The sequence below is a fragment of the Poromitra crassiceps genome (assembly GCF_964638095.1).
Source record: "Poromitra crassiceps genome assembly, chromosome: 10".
In the NCBI taxonomy this organism is placed as follows: domain Eukaryota; kingdom Metazoa; phylum Chordata; class Actinopteri; order Beryciformes; family Melamphaidae; genus Poromitra; species Poromitra crassiceps.
Window position 1 is genome coordinate 37,558,783 of NC_139631.1, and position 19,482 is coordinate 37,578,264.

At 44.7% G+C, this 19,482-nt stretch overlaps 1 protein-coding gene across 1 annotated transcript in view; it reads left to right on the forward strand.

The window, feature by feature from the left end:
* Positions 1-19,233, forward strand: part of abca2 (ATP-binding cassette, sub-family A (ABC1), member 2) — a 146,576-nt gene extending 127,343 nt beyond the window's left edge. The window contains 14 exon segments of the mRNA XM_083644079.1: positions 308-423; positions 2,340-2,487; positions 5,122-5,245; positions 6,012-6,144; positions 7,455-7,575; positions 8,016-8,194; positions 9,255-9,396; positions 12,056-12,190; positions 12,308-12,411; positions 12,544-12,636; positions 13,020-13,122; positions 13,873-14,010; positions 17,077-17,286; positions 17,747-19,233. Of these exon segments, the coding sequence (XP_083500205.1) occupies positions 308-423; positions 2,340-2,487; positions 5,122-5,245; positions 6,012-6,144; positions 7,455-7,575; positions 8,016-8,194; positions 9,255-9,396; positions 12,056-12,190; positions 12,308-12,411; positions 12,544-12,636; positions 13,020-13,122; positions 13,873-14,010; positions 17,077-17,286; positions 17,747-17,782 (1,782 nt within the window). The 3' untranslated portion in view covers positions 17,783-19,233.
* The last annotated feature ends 249 nt before the right edge of the window (positions 19,234-19,482 follow it).

Consider the following 19,482-nt stretch of genomic DNA (forward strand, 5'->3'; position numbering starts at 1 on the left):
GGTTGATTGGTTGATTGATTGACTTTATTCATGGTCTTCCATCATAGTCACAATCAAATTACATCCGAAAATACAAACATTTACACAAAATAGAAACAGTCATCACAGTGAACACAATATGCTCACAGGCCACATTAGGCCTACTAAACTATTCCTTCACCTTACTCCAGAGATGAGCGTGGACTACATTAAATGCACATGCGAGACAATTGACTTATCCCGATGTTTGAATGGGAAAGAGATATAATGAGTAAAATTGAGTGTTTCTCCAAGTCTGAGTGCTCGCTCTCGTCTGGTCTCTCCCCAGCTGAACTACCTGGTACCCGCCACGTGTTGTGTCCTCATTCTATTCGTGTTCGACCTGCCGGCCTACACCTCCCCCACAAACTTCCCCGCAGTCCTCTCCCTCTTCCTCCTCTACGGGTGAGTGATCTTATGTTTGTACATTTTACATTTGAGCCATTTAGTGGATGCTAACTCGCAATGGCTATGTTGTCATGGATAGAGTAACCTGGTTATTGCCCATCTCATTAAGCCTTAATCAAGTTAAGCAGTTTACACAGTCAGACCTTTGATACAGAAGCCCTGTTTGATACCATTCCCTATTACAGAAGTAGTGGCCTATATAGTGTGTTTGCCATTTTTTACAAGTGTCCGAATTCTCAACTGTTAATTTCATTCACTATATAGTCCACTATAAAATGCCCACAATGCATTGCAATTTCTAGTGAACAGCAATTATAAAGCGGCTCTCTCAAATCAAACAATCTGATTGGTTCACAGCTGTGGTATATTTATCGTATACCACAGCTAGAGCCTCATCCCCGAAAAACACTCCGCCTCTGAGAAAACATATGTTAGCTAGCTAGCCTGCTATCCTCGCAAACGGGAGCTCCTAAGCCAACCTGTGTCACCATAATACCCAGAGTGCCTTGCGGTAGTGTTTACTGTCATCTCCTGCTAGTGACGTCATCAGTATGCAACAGCTGAACTAGCTAGCCGAAAGCTAGCTAATGGCGATAACAACATTCGCTAGCTGCCTATCGAAATGGAAACATTTAAGGTTAGCTTCGACCTCCGGGGTGGCTTATCTATGGACGAGTGGATTGAGCAGTGCTTAACGGACACGTTATCTCCAGAAAAAAGCCACCTAGACTCGTACCTAATGTTAGCACAAGCATTAGCCAAAGTTAGCTAGCTAAGGTTAGCTGTTTGTCACCAAGCCTGTCTAGCTGACGTTACGTCCAGCAACTGCGTCGGTTGTGCAGGAAGCCAGGAGGGACTATTTTATTACGCGGAAGAGTATGATTTATTAATTTTTGATCGTTGCCCATAGTTCACTAAACACTACATGTGGAATAGTGAGTGAGTGAATGAGTGAACCATTCTGAACATGGCTAATGTGATTGAGTCTTCTAGTTCCCATGAATAAAACAATCAACAGAATATTCCTCCTTCCTCTTTGGCTGAGCAACAGTACGTTACTTCTAATACAGTGGAAAGAAATTATGATACCGATAGTATTTCTCGCCGCCATGTTTTTTGACTGTTGGAGTTTGAATTTGCGCAGAAGGTGAAAACCAAAAGTGAAGCGAGTTTAGAGGTTTTCATGCCACAGTAAAATGTTTCATATGGTTAAGCTAAAGAGAGAGTAGAAAGCGTTGTTTTTTACTTCCCCCTTGAAGTTTCTCAAGAGGAAAATGCTCAACAGTCATCCGATTTGTGTGAATTTGACGCCACCGCAGGCCACGCTCCCCCTTGTCCTCATTTATATGGTAATTAACGATGAATAAGATGAAAAATATCTCTCCCCGCTCGCGTGACCTAGAAAAAAAGGCTGAGGCGCTGGCTGTCCCCTTGATTACAGTTATGATCACTAATGCATAATTCATGATCGCCTGTGTCCAATCCCGATTTCACATAGGTCGAATTAATATTTGAATGTAAATTGAAATGGCCTATCATGGTATCTTCACCTGCTGTAAACTGATAAGCAATACCAACTGCTCAGCATCAGCATTTTTTGTGATCCATATCAATAATGCACACGAAATGCATACGAAATCATTATCACTGGAAATGTCAGTAAAATATATACTGTATATACATAATTAAAGTACTGTGTGTATGCAATCATATCAAATCATATCATGAGTTCCTTGACAATACTAAGTCCTATATTCTTGATTTGATATTGGTATATTTTCATCATATGACAGAGTTGCATGGCGTTTGTGTGTGGTTTGCTTCCACTGTTTTGATGTAAAGTGCATTGAGTTTCCCTGCACAGTATATGAAATGTGCTATACCAGTCAAGTTTGACTCTCTGATTGTTCCAGGTGGTCCATCACTCCCATCATGTACCCTGCCTCCTTCTGGTTCGAGGTTCCCAGCACTGCCTATGTCTTCCTCATTGTCATCAACCTCTTCATAGGCATCACTGCCACGGTGGCGACCTTCCTTCTCGAGCTCTTTGAGCATGACAAGGTCAGTTTGACCCTCGTTACTGCAGCTTTTTATTTTGCCTGAGACAAATCTGCTCCCCAACCATCTCCAAAGCGCTGGCGTACTCTTCAGAGGTTGCTTATGTTCAACAGCGACTGTGAACAGCTGATTGTGTTTCTAAATGTACAACTTGGCCCGTTTCAATAGAACTAAATAGATATTCATACATAATGGGCTCTATTCTCCCACAGGCCATCGGCGCTATTACGGGCCTTAACCGCAAAAAAACGTGCCTTGCGCCTGTTTCGGCAAGATAGCAATAGGCTTTAGGCTGCCAAATGCGCTTTAGGCCGAATGGGCGTGGCGCAGTCCCAAAGTGGGCGTGTCGGCGCTAAATACCAGCCTAGTGATATCTTGGGACCTGGCCTACATTTAGCGCTTTGCGCTTTTGTAAAGCAGGCCTATTCTGTGCCTTCACTGCTTCTTCTCTGTCACCCTTCTCTCTCTCTCTCTCTGAGTTCCCAGCATGCATTGTGTTTCTTCATTTCGCTACTAAATAGCCACCAAATGAGCCAAAATAGATATAAAAGGTAGTTCTAAATTAATGTGTAATGGTAACACAGCCTGCCATTGTCAACATTTCAATATTGGACCAAATAAAACCTCGAAATGAAAACACCACCCTATGTGAAACATATATGTCCTCCTGGGCCTATATATACCCCTTGTCGAGTTAACGTGATTTAGAGAAGTAACAGCGGAACGCGCTTCGGAACGCGCTTCTAATGGCATCTGCTATACTGTGATGTCCCTCCAATAACTTGGCCCTATTTCACATTTAGTTTTACAATAAAAACACATTTATGCAATGACTTGACATAATGTAGGGTATATTTATGTGCATCATCCTTCCTGCAGCAGGCGAGAGAAAATTATATCTTTCTGGACAAACTTTCACCAATCTAATAGGCTATATTTTTCTAGCTGATGCATAGAACATTATTTTCACTTTGATCTTGCTATAGTGTAGCGTATGTACATGCTTGCAGTATTGAAACTGCAGTTAGATTGGTTTGAGAAGCATAATAATATGGAATAATAGCCTATAATGCAGACAGACAGGCTGGATGAAGGGAGGGGGGGGGGGGCAGAGCGTTTGGCTTTCGTCTGGTTTTGCGGGATCACTGGAATTGGAGCTAAAAAGGCAAGCGTGCGATTCGTTTATTGCACTTATCCAATGAGCATGACGGTGCATAATTTTACGCCTAAAAGGCGTGGTTGTAATGCTTTGGGCTGCATCTAGCGCCAGCACGACGATATCAAGTGCGCCTTTCCACGCCCACTGCTTTGATCTGCGCCTGCCGCTCGGCCTAGAAACTGCGCCGATGCAACGATAGGGGCCAATATCTGTGTGGTTTTTGACTAGGAACTGATCATTCTACCATTGATATGTCTAATTGATTTTGTGTTTAGATAATCAGCGTGTTAGCTAGCTAACCGTAGTATCAGGTCAGCTAACGGGGAAGTTCCACCAGGAACGTCACGTACGCTTTCCGGCTCCGACGCGCTCGTCGGAGCTGCTCGCGGGCATTTTAGTCAACGTGTGTGATCCCACCAGGCACGCAACAACGCGTATCAGAAGCGGCTCGACGCCCCGCTCCGCTAAAGAATCGTTCAGCCCGGAAGTCAGACACAGCAACTGCACGAGAATCCGGTAGATTTTCATAATAAAACACCGTGTGCAGACCCAATACCGACTCCTTCTCCTTCTCCCCCCCTCCCCCTGTAGTCGTTCAAGTAGACGAAGAAATGCAAGAGTTCTCCTGCTGCTAACAGGCACTGTATGACAAATAAAGAAATAATTTCAGCCTACTTACCCATGGTAGAAGCACAACAATCAAGGGAAAATGACCAAATCAAAAGCAAGTCAACGACAGACTGTGTTGTTTGTGTGTTGTGCTCTTTACATCCACCCCATTGTACACACAGCATCGCGCGATCTCGTAAATCCCGCGCGATCTTGTATCCAGCTGGCAGGCAGCGCTCGGAAGCGCTCCGCTTCTGAAACGCGTGCGGTGGGACATGCCGACGTGCAGAAGGCGGAGCAAAACCGCGGCGCAGACGGAACGCTGCGCAGACGGGCCTGGTGCGACCAAGGTGTAACCGTCTTGTTGTAAACAAGTATGGTAATTTTACACTCTAGTTAACGTGTCTATAAGAAGCTTGTGTTAGTAGTAACATGTAGTTGCATTGGATTGCATTCGAATTGTATGCTAAATGACATATGGCATAATTGCAAATTAAAAAACAGCAGCGGCGCGCACACTCCAAAATAAAGTAAATCAAGGTGCAGGGCCAAGGTAGAAACTTAAAAAAGGAGAAAAGGCCAGCAGCACTCCACAATGTCCTTCGTGCGTTTAATAAGGTCTTGTGCAGCACAGCATCAACGCTGATGAAGGCTACCTGCTGTGCATCACTACACAGTCTTCATCAGCTAAGACCTTTCAGAAAGAACACACATTAGGACTAAATGGGAACAATTTCACAGATCCTCCCCCTCCCTCCAAAATAGAGCATTGTGGAATAGAACGAGGTGGTTTTGTGTTGCAGCGCTATCAGAGTTAGCCTGTGGGTGCTTCTGTACGTATTCCTTCACTCCCTCGGTTTCTCCTCCAGGATCTGAAAAGAGTCAACAGCTACCTGAAGTCCTGCTTCCTCATCTTCCCCAACTACAACCTCGGCCACGGCCTGATGGAGATGGCCTACAATGAGTACATCAACGAATACTACGCCAAAATAGGTAAGATAATAAGATGATTTGGCTCTTATGACATCACTATGACTGACAGTATAATGACATCATCGGTGCCTATGACATCATCAGTGATGTCATAAGATGATATTACAAAAAATAAAGGAATTGTCCGCACACTGCTTAGCAGCTCCCGTTTTATTTGCGCTCAAGGTTGGCAAGCAAGCTTTCGACCCTATTGGGTCTTCATGCCAACCTTGAGCGCGAATAAATCGGGAGCTGCTAATCAGTGTGCGGACAATTCCTTTATTTTTTGATTTCACCTATTCGTCCTGCACCTGATGCCCAATGTGGTTTTGGATGTGCGCACAGTTTTTCTACTTTAATAAGATGATATTACACCTGTTCATTGGCACCTCAGGTGTTCATTGGCAAACTTCAGACGGGCCTGTAGGTACATAAACCGAAAACCTAACTATGTAATTTAGGGTCTTATGTGACTAATTGTAAGCCTCAAAAAGTTTGAGACATTAGTTTCAAGCCAAATCCTAAATATCGCCATTTCAATGTTTACAATTTTCCTTGAGGCAGCATCAAAAATACATCTATGATAATGTAATGTACGAATGCATTTAGTGTAAACACAATTATAGAATGCTTCATCATTTTTGGAAATGAACTTGGAAATGAATGTGTGCGTGTCTGTGGGATGTCACCCAGGGCTGGTTTTCAGTGCAGTCCTCCTTCAGGTCCTCCCTGTCTGCTTTTCAGTTGATGGTGTCTTGTTAAACAGACACTGAATCTGTGTTTTCAGGCCAGTTTGACAAGATGAAGTCTCCATTTGAGTGGGACATCGTGACTCGAGGACTCGTTGCCATGACAATCGAGGGCTTTGTCGGCTTCCTCATCACCATCCTGTGCCAGTATAACTTTCTCAGGAAACCTCCGTGAGTCTGTTAGCATGTTGCTGTAACCTCTGTGAGTGTGTTCGCATGTTGGTGTAACCTCCGTGAGTCTGTTAGCATGTTGGTGTAACCTCCGTGAGTCTGTTAGCATGTTGGTGTAACCTCCGTGAGTCTGTTAGCATGTTGGTGTAACCTCCGTGAGTCTGTTAGCATGTTGGTGTAACCTCCGTGAGTCTGTTAGCATGTTGGTGTAACCTCCGTGAGTCTGTTAGCATGTTGGTGTAACCTCCGTGAGTCTGTTAGCATGTTGCTGTAACCTCTGTGAGTGTGTTCGCATGTTGGTGTATATAAATAACATGACATATAACATACTGCTTTGTGTGTACACGTGTACTGATTAAATCTATTTACTTATTTATTTAATTTGGCGGGGGACAGTACAAGTCAATCAACATTTTAGTTCACACTTAAATGTAAATGTGTTAGCCAAGAGGCTAATTTCTGTATTCCCCGGGCAGGTCAAGAGCATAATCATTACAATAAACAAGAATACATGTTAGAAGAAATAAAACAGTATAAAAGTTAGTAAATATAAACAGTGCAGTAGTATTAAAAAATAATTAATAAAAACAATAATAACTTAACTAACTTAACTTAACTTATTTCCTACCAATATGGCGCTTTACAATACACACAGCTCATTGGCTGTGTTTGCCATGTGATTGTGATCATTTGTGAATTTATTACAATCACCTGTTATTTTCCCATCAAGATGGCCATGTGATGATGCAACTGAATGCTATGAATTGCTCTCTCTACTTGCATGTAAAACCCACAGCTGGATGCAACAAGTCCAAGTGAGTTTGCTAGGGGGTTGTTGAAATGCATTCTGGGAAATGCAGTGCATTACCAGCCAAATGCGGCGCAAAATGCACTAACTGAAATTGAAGTAGACAAGGCAAGTTCAGGGGAAATGTGTACACCAAAAAACGAAACTACAGCAGCTCATCAGAAAATATCGATGACATAACAGTGAAACAGTATGTCCAGTAGGGTGGATTTATCCTTCAAGAATAAGCTGTCATTGCCAAGTGCTCCCTGTTTACATAAAGTGCTGTGTAAGTTTAACAAGTGAGTATACAATGTACGGTTACAGGAATAAGTTAGTACCCGAGTAGAAATGAATGTGTGTGTGTGTGTGTGTGTGTGTGTGTGTGTGTGTGTGTGTGCGTGTCTGTCTGTCTGTCTGTCTGTCTGTCTGTCTGTCTGTCTGTCTGTCTGTGTGTGTGTGTGTGTGTGTGTGTGTGTGTGTGTGTGTGTGTGTGTGCGTGCTCGCGTGTGTGTTGATCCAGGAGAGTGCCAGTCAGCTGCCAGCCGATAGAGGATGATGATGTAGACGTTGCCTGTGAGAGGCGAAGAGTGCTGCGAGGAGACGCCGACAACGACATGCTGAAGATCGACAACCTCACAAAGGTCGCCACAGTTAATACAAAAACAATGCAATATTGACTGCTGCAGTTTTCAAATCACTGGAAGTTAAAATTGTATCTCATGGCAATTAGTGTGAAATGCACGCTTTACTTAAACATCAATAATTCTTGAATGGGTTGTCCGATTGGCTCACGGTAAATAAACACTAGAAGAAATCACACTTAAACAGCCTGTTGAAATCGAGTATTGATCGGGCAATTACCACGAGATCAAGCTGAAACAGACCTATCAACTTTGTTTCTGTGGATAAACTCCCCCTGATTAGATTGAGTTTGACTGTCATATCAACAATTATTACTGTACGACACTTTACATTTTTCGCATGTTAAAATAGTGTTAACTTATCACAACAAAATCTGAAAAAGATGTGAACTGTTCATGTGACGTTCATCTGCGTGCACTCTCTTTGCCTTCTCGCTCAGGTCTACAAGTCCAGGAAGATGGGTCGTATCCTGGCCGTGGACAGGTTGTGTCTGGGCGTTCGTCCCGGCGAATGCTTTGGGTTGCTGGGGGTGAACGGAGCCGGGAAGACCACCACCTTTAAAATGCTGACCGGGGACGAGAGCACCACAGGAGGGGAGGCCTTCATCAGTGGAAACAGGTACAATACCGGGAGGACAGGCCCTTTCACTGTACAGGAATACACCCGGTTTTGGGGGAGTTGTCCAGGTCAACCTCCGGCCTTCCATGTCAACACTTTAGCATGCGCTATGCTGAGCGATGCTGTAGCTCGCCTGATACTGACATTTGTCCAGAAATACCGTATGCACCAACTTATATACAGAGACTACGCTGAATGTCCAAGCAGAATGCAAGAAAGCAGCATAATATGTATTATTATGGATTATCATGTGTGGTGTGCAGCAGAGGCCTAGCTGCTACACGACCCGAACCCGACGGGACCCGAGACCCGATTTTGGGTATTGGGCGGGTAGGGTTAAATAAACAATTAGGGCTGGGGTCGGGTAGGGCTCGTTATGGTCACAGAGAATGTGGGCCCAGGGTTCATTTCCAGGCCCGGGCAGACCTCTAGTGTGCAGTAGTGTGTCTGGTCATTTTGGACAAATTAAATATGTAAGGGATAATGTATTGTGAGCCGGTGATTACTGGCGAAATAATGACCGACAGGTGAATGATTGAGCCCGACGCGCAGCGGAGGGCTTAATCATTCACCTGAAGGTCATTATTTCCAGTAATCACCGGCTCACTATACATTATCCCCCTTAGAACACGGCCTACAACTAAATCATTCAATAATCTGACAAAAATAATTATTCAAATAGATTTTTTATTAGCGTTTTCAACGACAAAGCGGTTTCATTCGTAATTGGCACACAAGACACCACAGCTGCAACTGGTTGGCCTAATTAGTAGTGTCTGCAGACAAAATGCTCTTATCAACTGATTAATCCAGGTGTGGCAGAGCAGCGGTCGGTTGTCGAGAAATAATGACCGGTGAATCTTGTTGATTGACCAATCAGAATCGAGTATTCAAGAGAGCCGTGTTCTAAATATATATATACTGTGAAGCACTCTATAATGTCAAACTAGATAACTACCAAGGCCAGGTACGAAATCAATAATGTTGTGTGTGTGCGTGCGTGCGTGCGTGCGTGCGTGCGTGTGTGTGTGTGTGTGTGTGTGTGTGTGTGTGTGTGTAGCATCCTGAAGGAGCTGTTGCGTGTCCAGCAGAGTATCGGCTACTGCCCACAGTTTGACGCACTGTTTGAAGATCTGACGGCCAGGGAGCACCTGGAGCTTTACACTCGCCTCCGCGGCATTCCCTGGAAGGACCAGGAGAGGGTAGAAAACACACACACACACACCACTCACACACACACATACACACACACACACACACACACACATACACACACACGCGCGCACACACACGCGCACGCACACACACACACACCCCGCTGAACCCCTTTTAAAGCTGCTCTAGTTAATAGTTGATGTCAAACTACACCTGCAAAGTGGGGCAGTAACACTTTATAAGGGTACATTAATTCACATTTAGTTCATCCTTAATAAGCTACCTGCTTAATGAGCAGTAACTACTAGAGGGCACACTATCTCATGCCTTCTGGTTCTGCCCTTCTTTAATGGGATTCTGGGCCAAAATATTTGACTGGTAATCTAAAGGCCTATAAAATAACCCTGCAGCCGGAGGCAGAACTCGCCATCTTCGGCTGCTCGGAGTCCTAACTGAACTTCCCTACAGCTGTGCAACAGTCTCTGACACTGGGGACAAGTGTCGCCAAAAGACTCATTCTGAAGGAATGGAAGTCCTCCTCACCTTCTTTTCACGTGTGGCTGATGGACATGATCTCTGTTGTACAGATGGAGAGACTCAGGTCCCTGAGAACCGACTCGCTTAAAAGGTTCTCGGCTATATGGGACCCATTTTTGGCCGACTTTGACGAGGTTAACAATGACTAGTGACTGAGGTTGGGGGTAGCGGATGGCTTGTTCGGTGGGTATCTCATGGACCCCCTGTGTGGGATCGCATGCATGTTGTCTCTTGCAAATACATAAGCACCTTATGCGACTGGTAGCACCATGTTGAATGTTGATGTCTGTATTTTTTTTCTTTTTCTTTTCCTGTGTCTGATCCCGTTTGTCTCGTTCGTTTACTGTTCTATAAAAACTGAAAATAAAATATTTGGGGGGGGGAAGCATTAACTACTGTAACCTTTAATTAACAGCCTTGAATGTAAGCTTTCTCTACCTTTAACTTCAGTGTCTTCATGCCTCAACCCAACCGTCCAGAACACCATTAGATTACAAGACACTAGGGGTTGCATTGGCTCGTCGAGACATCGACATAACTACCACAAGTCGAAGCCTACCGGGATACGTCGATTCGGCGCCACGTGAGTCGTGACGAGCTTCGAGATTTGTGCTGCCCCAGGCAGCAGCCTGTAAGATCTGCCCTTAGCGCTCTCCTCATCCTCATGTGTCTTTTACACACATTTATATATATTTACGTACTACTTTTTCTAGATTTATTTGGTAATCAAAGTAGTAAGCTACATTATTTGGCTTATAACTATATTGTGGCTTCACATGTTTGTTGTTGTTTTTCTCGCTATCGGAGTACTTTCATTGTTGCGAGCGGGTCCCTAGCCTACTGACGTTACAGAAATCAGCTGGGACGTGTTCAACAGCTATGAAAACAGTGGGCACAGTTTTGCTATGTTTTCCAGGTTGAACGTCATGTTCCCTCGCATGATTCAGTGCACCAGCGTTTTTGCAACGTGTTGTCGGGGCTGAACTCAACCCCTATACTGACCTATACTGATCCTCGGGGAGCCGAGAAGGAAATACAGGGGCTGCAGAGGAGGAGGGAGGGGCTGCAGAGGAGGAGGGAGGGGCTGCAGAGGAGGAGGGAGGCAACGGTTTCAGGAAGAGGAGAGATAATGTTACAATATACAAATACACCATTTCTATCCAGAGTTTAGCTGCCAGCTTCCAGTTTGCACGGACAGGAGTTGCAGTGAGAGCGGTGGCATGATGAATGGAGGGGGGGGGGGGCAGGGAAAGGCCCTTGAGAGCGAACTCTCAAAAGAAAACAAATCGATAGATGCAGATGATAAAACATTTTCGCTAAAACAAGTGCACTCTTCACGTACAGTGCTTTCGAGGAGTACTCTAAATCATTCCAGGGAGATCAGTTGCTCCAATTTTAAAGTGTCCTGACTGGAGCCGGTTCCATCCGTCTGGTGCATAAAAAGCACTGATATTGTATGTCTGATAACATATACCTTATATGTTATGTATTGCACTACTTAAGTTACTGTACTTTTACTATTTTGTGTATTGTATTTTATGTATTACTGTACTTGCTATGTGAAATTCCCTGCACATTAATGCCTATTTAACTTAGCCTGTAAATGTCATGTACATTCAATGCAAACTCTTATTTAACTCTGACTGTAAATTCATGTAAATCCACTGCCTATTTAACGTCTATTTAACTCAGTCTGTAAATCTCATGTAAATCCAACGTAAATTGATATTTATCATCCACAGAACACTTCACCACTCATGTACATATTATATATATTTACTCGATTTGATTGCACTTGCAACTTTGCGATTGTCTTTAGTTATCTTCCTACTTCTTATCTCTGTATATTGATGTGACCGCACTACGCTGCATACAGACACTAAGACAAATTCCTCGTATGTAACTTGCATACTGTGGCAATAAAAGTGATTCTGATTCTGATTCTGATTCTGATCGGACCCCAGGAAGAATAGCCGTAGCATCCTGCTGCGGCTAATGGGGATCCTAATAAACCAAACTAAACTAAACGTCACCCTACTACAGGATTTCTGGGTATTGAAATCCTCCCAATTCAAACGGTTACCTCTTGCTGCCACTCGGGGCTGCACAGCATGCAAAATTGCCTGGTCCAGCTTTCCCAGCTTGACGTGACCCTCTGCTCCACCCCAGGTGGTCCAGTGGGCATTGGAGAAACTGGAGTTGTCCAAGTACGCAGACAAGCCTGCCGGCACGTACAGTGGAGGGAACAAACGCAAACTTTCCGCTGCCATAGCTCTGATTGGATACCCCTCCCTCATTTTCCTGGTGAGGATCTTGGAATACACGATTTACATGATGTCCGCTGCTACTGTGTCCATTTTGATAATTCGTTTTTGCTAGCCTGGCTGAATGTTTGTTCGACCCATCGCTGTTGTTTTCCAGGATGAACCCACCACTGGTATGGATCCGAAGGCTCGTCGATTCCTGTGGAACTTAATCCTTGACATCATCAAGACTGGACGCTCGGTCGTGCTGACGTCACACAGGCGAGACAACCTCTCCTTCATCACGTTCTTTTTACCATCCCACTGGGAGATCTTCAGTGTGGCCTGTTTCTGCCACGAAAGCGTAATCTGACACAAAAGGTGTGTGTTTCTCTTTCTTGTCTCGCTCTGCAGTATGGAGGAGTGCGAGGCGTTGTGCACCAGACTGGGCATCATGGTTAATGGCCGATTTAAATGCCTGGGCAGCATCCAGCACCTCAAGAACAGGTCAGAAAGGTTAAAGGTCAACATTTTGGCCAGGTCTCCTGTCCACGCCTAGGCCAAGATGGCCGCACGATCCTTTACAGTAAATCACAGGTTGTGAAATTGCGCTGCGGCTGAACCCTGGCCAATAGACCCTTCTCACAGGGACCATTTTGTGTCGAAAAGGCAGGGTTAAACACAGGTGCAAGCAAAACACTAATGAGGGTTTCCAACTTCCATGATTGGAATTTGGAAACCCTCATTAGTGTTTTGCTTGCACCTGTGTTTATTCTGCCTTTTCGACACAAAATGGCCCCCGTGAAAAGAGTCTATGGGAGAGAAGTCACAGGTTTTCAGCAGTAGAGGTTATACATTCAGCTTACGTTGAATCAAATGGTGTCTTTCAGGTTTGGGGATGGCTACATGATCACGGTGAGGACCAAGACCAGCTCCAGTGTCAAGGAGGTGGTCCGATTCTTCAACAGAAATTTCCCTGAGGCTGTACTAAAGGTAGATGACTCCATGTAGCTCCTGCGTTTGCTCCACTGCCCAAGACAAACTAGTCAAATTAAACTGCAGAGATGAATAGAAGGAACCATGTGCACATGTTCTACTGAACCGGAATATCATTTAAAAGTGAACCCGTTGATACCTGATGCAGCATTTGCGTGTGTATCCCTTTAAGACGGTCCGCGGTCTTAAAGGGATACACACACAAATGAGGGATACACATGCAAATGCTGCGTCAGGTGGGTTAAAGGGATAAGTGAAGGGATTCATTGCCAAACGGGGTAAAATGTATTTGTGTTAGGGTTGAAAGCCCTTTAAGATATAGTCTCTTAGAACAGACAAGTTGGCTTCCGCAATTTTCAAATGCTTCCGCCATACCGTCTGTACTTCGTTGGGGAGAATCATGCACCAACCGGAATGGGAAGTAGAAAGGCGGGTCTTCCGCTCATTAGTCCAATCAGAATCCAATATGCCGCATTTTTCGTGGACCCACGTGTCGTGATTGGTCGGATTCTGTCGAACTTCTTTCCTGTCTGAAGGTTTTTTTCCCAACTTCCTTGTGCATGTTCTGGGGGTGGAACGTACAGACTGTATATAGCTGCATTCGCCGGATGTAGATGAGACAGTCTGTTTTAAGAGACTATTTAAGATATGGGTGAGGAAAGTGGAAATGTACAGTAGCACGCTGCTCTACCTCAGCAACCGCTGTGGAGATGCCCTTAAGTCATATAGTTGATGGCTGTCTTCCAGGAGCGCCACCACACCAAGGTTCAGTACCAGCTGAAGTCAGAGAACCTCTCCCTGGCTCAGGTCTTCAGTAAGATGGAGCAGGTGGAGGAGGTGCTGGGCATCGAGGACTGCTCCGTCAGCCAGACCACCCTGGACAACGTGAGTCAGCATTTAGCACACTGGCAAAATGACATGTAAAGAACAGCAGGCAAATACCAACCATTCATAAACAAAGAACAACAGTCAAATACCAACCATTCATAAACAAAGAACAACAGTCAAATACCAACCATTCATAAACAAAGAACAACAGTCAAATACCAACCACTCATATTCATAAACCAAGAACATATGCACATGTATTTTATTCATGTATCAAACAAGGAACATGCAGATTCACAGTTGAGTAGAGGATCCAAGACGTCAAACAGCAAACAGACAATACAGTTATGCATATTCACAATCCACCCTCCCCCCACACACACACACACACACAGACACACATACACACACACACACACACACACACACACCAGATACATACCGTAATACAATTTAGAGCAAGACAACGTTGCTCATTAGAATATACCTCAGTCAGACAAGTAACTATCAATTACACATAATGTGGACAGTAATTTCTTTCTTACCTTTTTGTTTAAAGATGAAAAGGACTGCGACATTTTAATTACCGTAAACCCTCGAGCTCAACAACAGTCAAATAACAACTATTCATAAGCAACCTGATTTCCCTTTTTGCTTTGGTGCACATATTGTAGTTTATCTTGCTTGGTTCTCGTCGAAAAAATGATTTAAAACTGAAATACCTCAGACTATTAAAGTCCCTGGAAACCAAATTCAGAGATTTGTTTCTAAACACGCGTTAGAAATTAGTTGATTAGTACCATCTAGTACTGAATTGTGGCGTTAGACTGTTTTTCATTTTTTCACCATTTCTGTGATGATGCAATAGAGTCATACTTATGGCCCCTCCCCTAACACTATATAAAGGCTGATCACTGAAGCGCCTCTACTTATGGCCCCTCCCCTAACACTATATAAAGCAGGGGTCTCAAACTCAAATTACCTGGGGGCCGCTGAGTGTCCAGTCTTGTCACAAGGGGGCCACTTCATGTATTAAAGAAAAAGAGAAAAATGCAACCGTTCGAATTCTCAACATTAACAATTTATTTGTTTATTTGAGGGACTTTTTTTTTTTTTTTTAGGGACAATGCACATTACTAAATGAGCCAGTGTTAATTTTCAACTGTCCCTTGGAACTCCAGTTAGAATTAGAACTGATCATAAATGTCACTTGACAGCTCAGTAATCCGCTCTGCCACTGTGTTGGCTGAAAGGCTAAGGAGATTTGTGACCTGCAGCATGCAGACTTTTAGAAATGATTCAGTAAACGGCTTCCCCGCTTTGGCGATCATCTCACACACCAGTCACCACGTAACTTAATTGCTTCAACTGCTGCATCAGCCTCCTTTCTGCCTTCTGGAAGAGATGTTGTTGTATTGACAGCTCTTTCTTTAGCTGTGCAGCAGCAGGTTTGTCCCTCTCATCTCCCCGGTACTTTGCATAGGCTACTGCTCTGCATGTTTAGTTGAATAATGTCGCTTCAGGTTATATTCTTTTAGTACGGCGATTTTCTCTTTGCAAATGAGGCAGGCGGCGTTCCCTTTGAACTCGACGAAAAAAATAATCACTCTCCCACTTCTCCTGAAACTGTCTGTGCTCGTCGTCATCAACCTTTCTTTTCCCTTTTGACAGCGACATTTTAGCGCGCAAATGTTTTTCTTTCCACTTGGTTTTTCACTCGGGTGAACCGACTCAGGTGGATTTTTACATGCAGCGATGATCCCGCTGGCCTGGAGTGTGAAGCCGTGTTGCCAGATACTGCTGACGGTTTCCAGTACAAAGAGTTCAGAAACCGCCAAAATGCAAACAAAACAGCCCAAGGAACTGCACATCTATGGAAATGTATCTGGCAACCCTGGGGCCAGTTGCACCAACTGGTCTTACACTGGTCTTAAGCTAAGTTGTCGTAACTTTACGACCTAACAGCTACGCCGGTTGCACCAAGAGGGCTTAAGCCTTCTTTTCACTACGCCCAGGCGTAACTCCTACGCCTGGTCAGGAGGAGGCGTAGCGCCTGCCTGTAACAGAGATCTCCGTGTCTTATCAGCGGAGACCTTTTTGAGTCCTTACCGTCATCGTCATAACACAGCCAGTTCTCTGTCTTTGAAGCACGATGTTAACATTATAACTAACTAGTTGTGTGGCTTAGCCTTCCCAAATGTTGCCGTAATTTTTTTTTTAATTTAATACATAGAATTAGGAACGTTACATTCAATTTCATTCAGACTGTCTGTCTGGCTCAATCGCCGCCATTTTTCCCCCGGAGCGAGGGAGGGTGGGAGGAGTGTATTGTAGTGATGCACTTACAGTAGTGGCTGAGAGAGCGTAGTGGCACAGTGCGCTCCAAGCAGGTCACGAGGCACACATCATCCAATCAGGGTGCATTCCCTGGCAATTCACATGGACGCGCATTGCTACGACCAGCGTAGTTAAGACCAGACGTAAGCCGTGTTGGTGCAACAGGCGTAAATCCACTCTAAAGACTGGTCTTAACTAAGATCGACGTAGGAGTTACGACCAGGCATAGTTAAGACCACTTGGTGCAACCGGCCCCTGGTGTGAAGTGCGGCTCGTCTGCATTCGGCAGCGCCTTGTCCACGCGCCTCGGGAGCGCCTCGGGAGCGCGCTCTGTGCTTTCATTATAACTTGATATCAAGTCGCGGGCCGTATTAAATCGTTTTAGGGGCTGTGTCTCGCCCGGGGGCCGTACGTTTGAGACCCCTGATATAAAGGCTGATCACTGAAGTGGCTCTACCCTGGAATTTAAAAAAAAATGCATCAGAATGTATCAAGTTGTGCAGCACTGGAGGGGGGAGGGGAGTGGGGCAGAGCACTGGGGGCACTTCAGCTGACCCACAGCAAACCCACAGTTGCAGAGCAATAGAATACTGCTTATTCTTTCATGATCTTGAAACCTAATTTGCTGTACTTGGCGACATTTTTAATCTGGCTGGGTGGTTTATAATAACACATCTTTCTGTGGTGTGACTGACAAACTCAAAACACTTTTTTCTTTTGTTTCCATGGGCTTTAAGGATCAGGACACAGTATCCATGACTATTCCCTCCCCTTTCCTTCCTTTAGGTGTTTGTGAACTTCGCCAAGAAGCAGAGCGACAACCTGGAGCAGCAGGAGCCGTCGCCCCCTGGCGGCGGCCAGTCGCCCCTGCAGCGCATCCTGAGCCTGCTGAAGCCTCGGCCAGCCAACACCGAGCTCAACGCTCTGGTCAGCGAGGAGCCGGAGGAGCTGGAGAGCGACGACGACGAAGGTCTCATCAGCTTCGAGGAGGAACGGGTGAGGAGAGAAGGAACTGCCAGATATGAGTTTTTAACGGACGATACTGATCGCAATAGTTTTGGATTGAAGGAGCTGATAGCTTATGTATTATTACCATATGTCATAATCAGGGTTCGCACACCTTCGTAAAGTCAAATTCATGGACTGTGCATTTGGGGGGGGGGGGTCAAGGCCTTGAAAGTTTTTGAAAATAGACATAAATAAACTTGGGTCATTGAAAGTGCTTGAATTTATACATTGTGTCATGTTGGTAATTATATCCTTATCCGCAATGAACATGTTCTAGTGTTTGGTTGCATCATATTTAATATCCCAACATTGGCTAAATTCTTATTTAAATTATATTTATTTGTGCTGTGTGTGTGTGTGTGTGTGTGTGTGTGTGTGTGTGTGTGTGTGTGTGTGTGTGTGTGTGTGTGTGTGTGTGTGCGCGTGCGTGTGCGCTTGTGTGTGGCAGGTGCAGCTCTCTTTCAATACGGACACCCTGTGTTGAATTGAAGAAACTCAAAGAGCAGACAGACGAGGAACTGGCACAGAGGAGGGGAAAAAGGAAACATTTGCTAAAGCTGTGAAGCCAGGGGGAGAATGTAGCTGTTCATCTAGCCCGTGAAGAGGACCAAAACTCTCTCCGTGCCGTGGATTATAGGACCACTAGTTCACTATTTCAGCCTCAAATTCTTGGCGGCGGGAAGGGGCCCGCGGTGGTTCAAGCCCCGAGGTGGTTCATGCCCCGGGTAGAAAGCCAGATCCGGACGGACGAGAGGAGACCACCTGCCCAGCCGAGGCCCGCCGCGCGGGGGGGGGGAAAAAGACGCTGCCGCCAGCTTGTGAGATGTTGTCCCGGAATGTTCCCATATTTCTTTTCTTCTTCGAGAATGTATATCCATAGACGGCCATTATTGATAAGGTTGATACCAATGATGTCAATGAATTCACATATCGTGTGCCCGATATCACGTGTCCGACACCGCGGGGTCACTTTTTCAATTTGTTCAAACGCGCTCCCTGCCAAAAGGGGTCCGGTTGCAACCAGAAACGGCCCTTTTGACCAATCTAGACCTGCCTTGAGAGCATGCCGTGATGAGTCCAAGTCCAATCAAAGTCGTCAGTGTCGTGATACAGTATATTTTTCTGTGGCAAGAAGAAGAATGCTTTATTTTGGAATATGGAAGGAAGCACCTTGTGGACTGACGAGTGGGATTTGGTTTTGCAATAACGGAGGGGTCGCGGCGAGGTGAAAGCGCGTCTGGGGGAAGTGCCGAGTTTTGAGGTTGGTGGAAACCAGACGCAGAGGTGGTTTTTCCCGCTTTGGAGAGAATGTACGTGGCATGATTTTTTTTTTTGTCCGGATCGGTGCCTCCCTTATATCAAGCCGACTTATTTTGACACTGTACATTTTGACATCTCTCTAATGGCTCTTTATACAGAATGCTCTCTTTTTGTGCTTTTTACATATCATTATTGTTCTGGATTCTGCCAAGAAGATCCTCTATCCGCTGGACTCGGTGTACCAGCTTCTTTTACAGTGAAGGTAATCCACATTATAACAGAACTGAAGTCAGCTCTCGTCACGTTCAGCGCTCTCTTACAGGATGTTCAATAATAACCGCACTACCGTCACTGTGATACTTAAGGGAACTCTCAGATTCATACAGTCGGTTTCACTTTGGGAAGTACACGTTTTTATGATTTGCAGGAAAATCGTACAGGATTTGGGGTACCCCTCGTGCAAAATATCCACATTAACGAAAGGCAGACATAAGATGTTTTTTCCTGCCTCTGTACGTCGGCATGTGATTTCAACTGGTCTTTCTCATGAGGTGTACATTTTGTTGTCAACGTACTTCTGTCAAAAATTATTGTTTCACCACTTCTCCTTCACGGCTAGTAATTCCGGTCATATTTTGGTGATTTATGTGGGACTTTTCGTGGACTTTTTTCCTACTTGAAGGGGTTGTCATTAAACAAGGAAAACTGAATGTTGTAATTTCTTTATTTTCCTAGAATGTAAAACTGGAGGGATTTTTTGCATTCATGCGAATATGAAATTGAAAAGTTAAACAGTAACTTTGAGTCAGATATGACCATGACCATCATTATGACCATGACACTGTGAACCGAAAACCTCAGTGGAGACTAATTTTGACAACCTGTCCTGTTGTCACTCCTAACCCATCTTCAATAATGACAGAC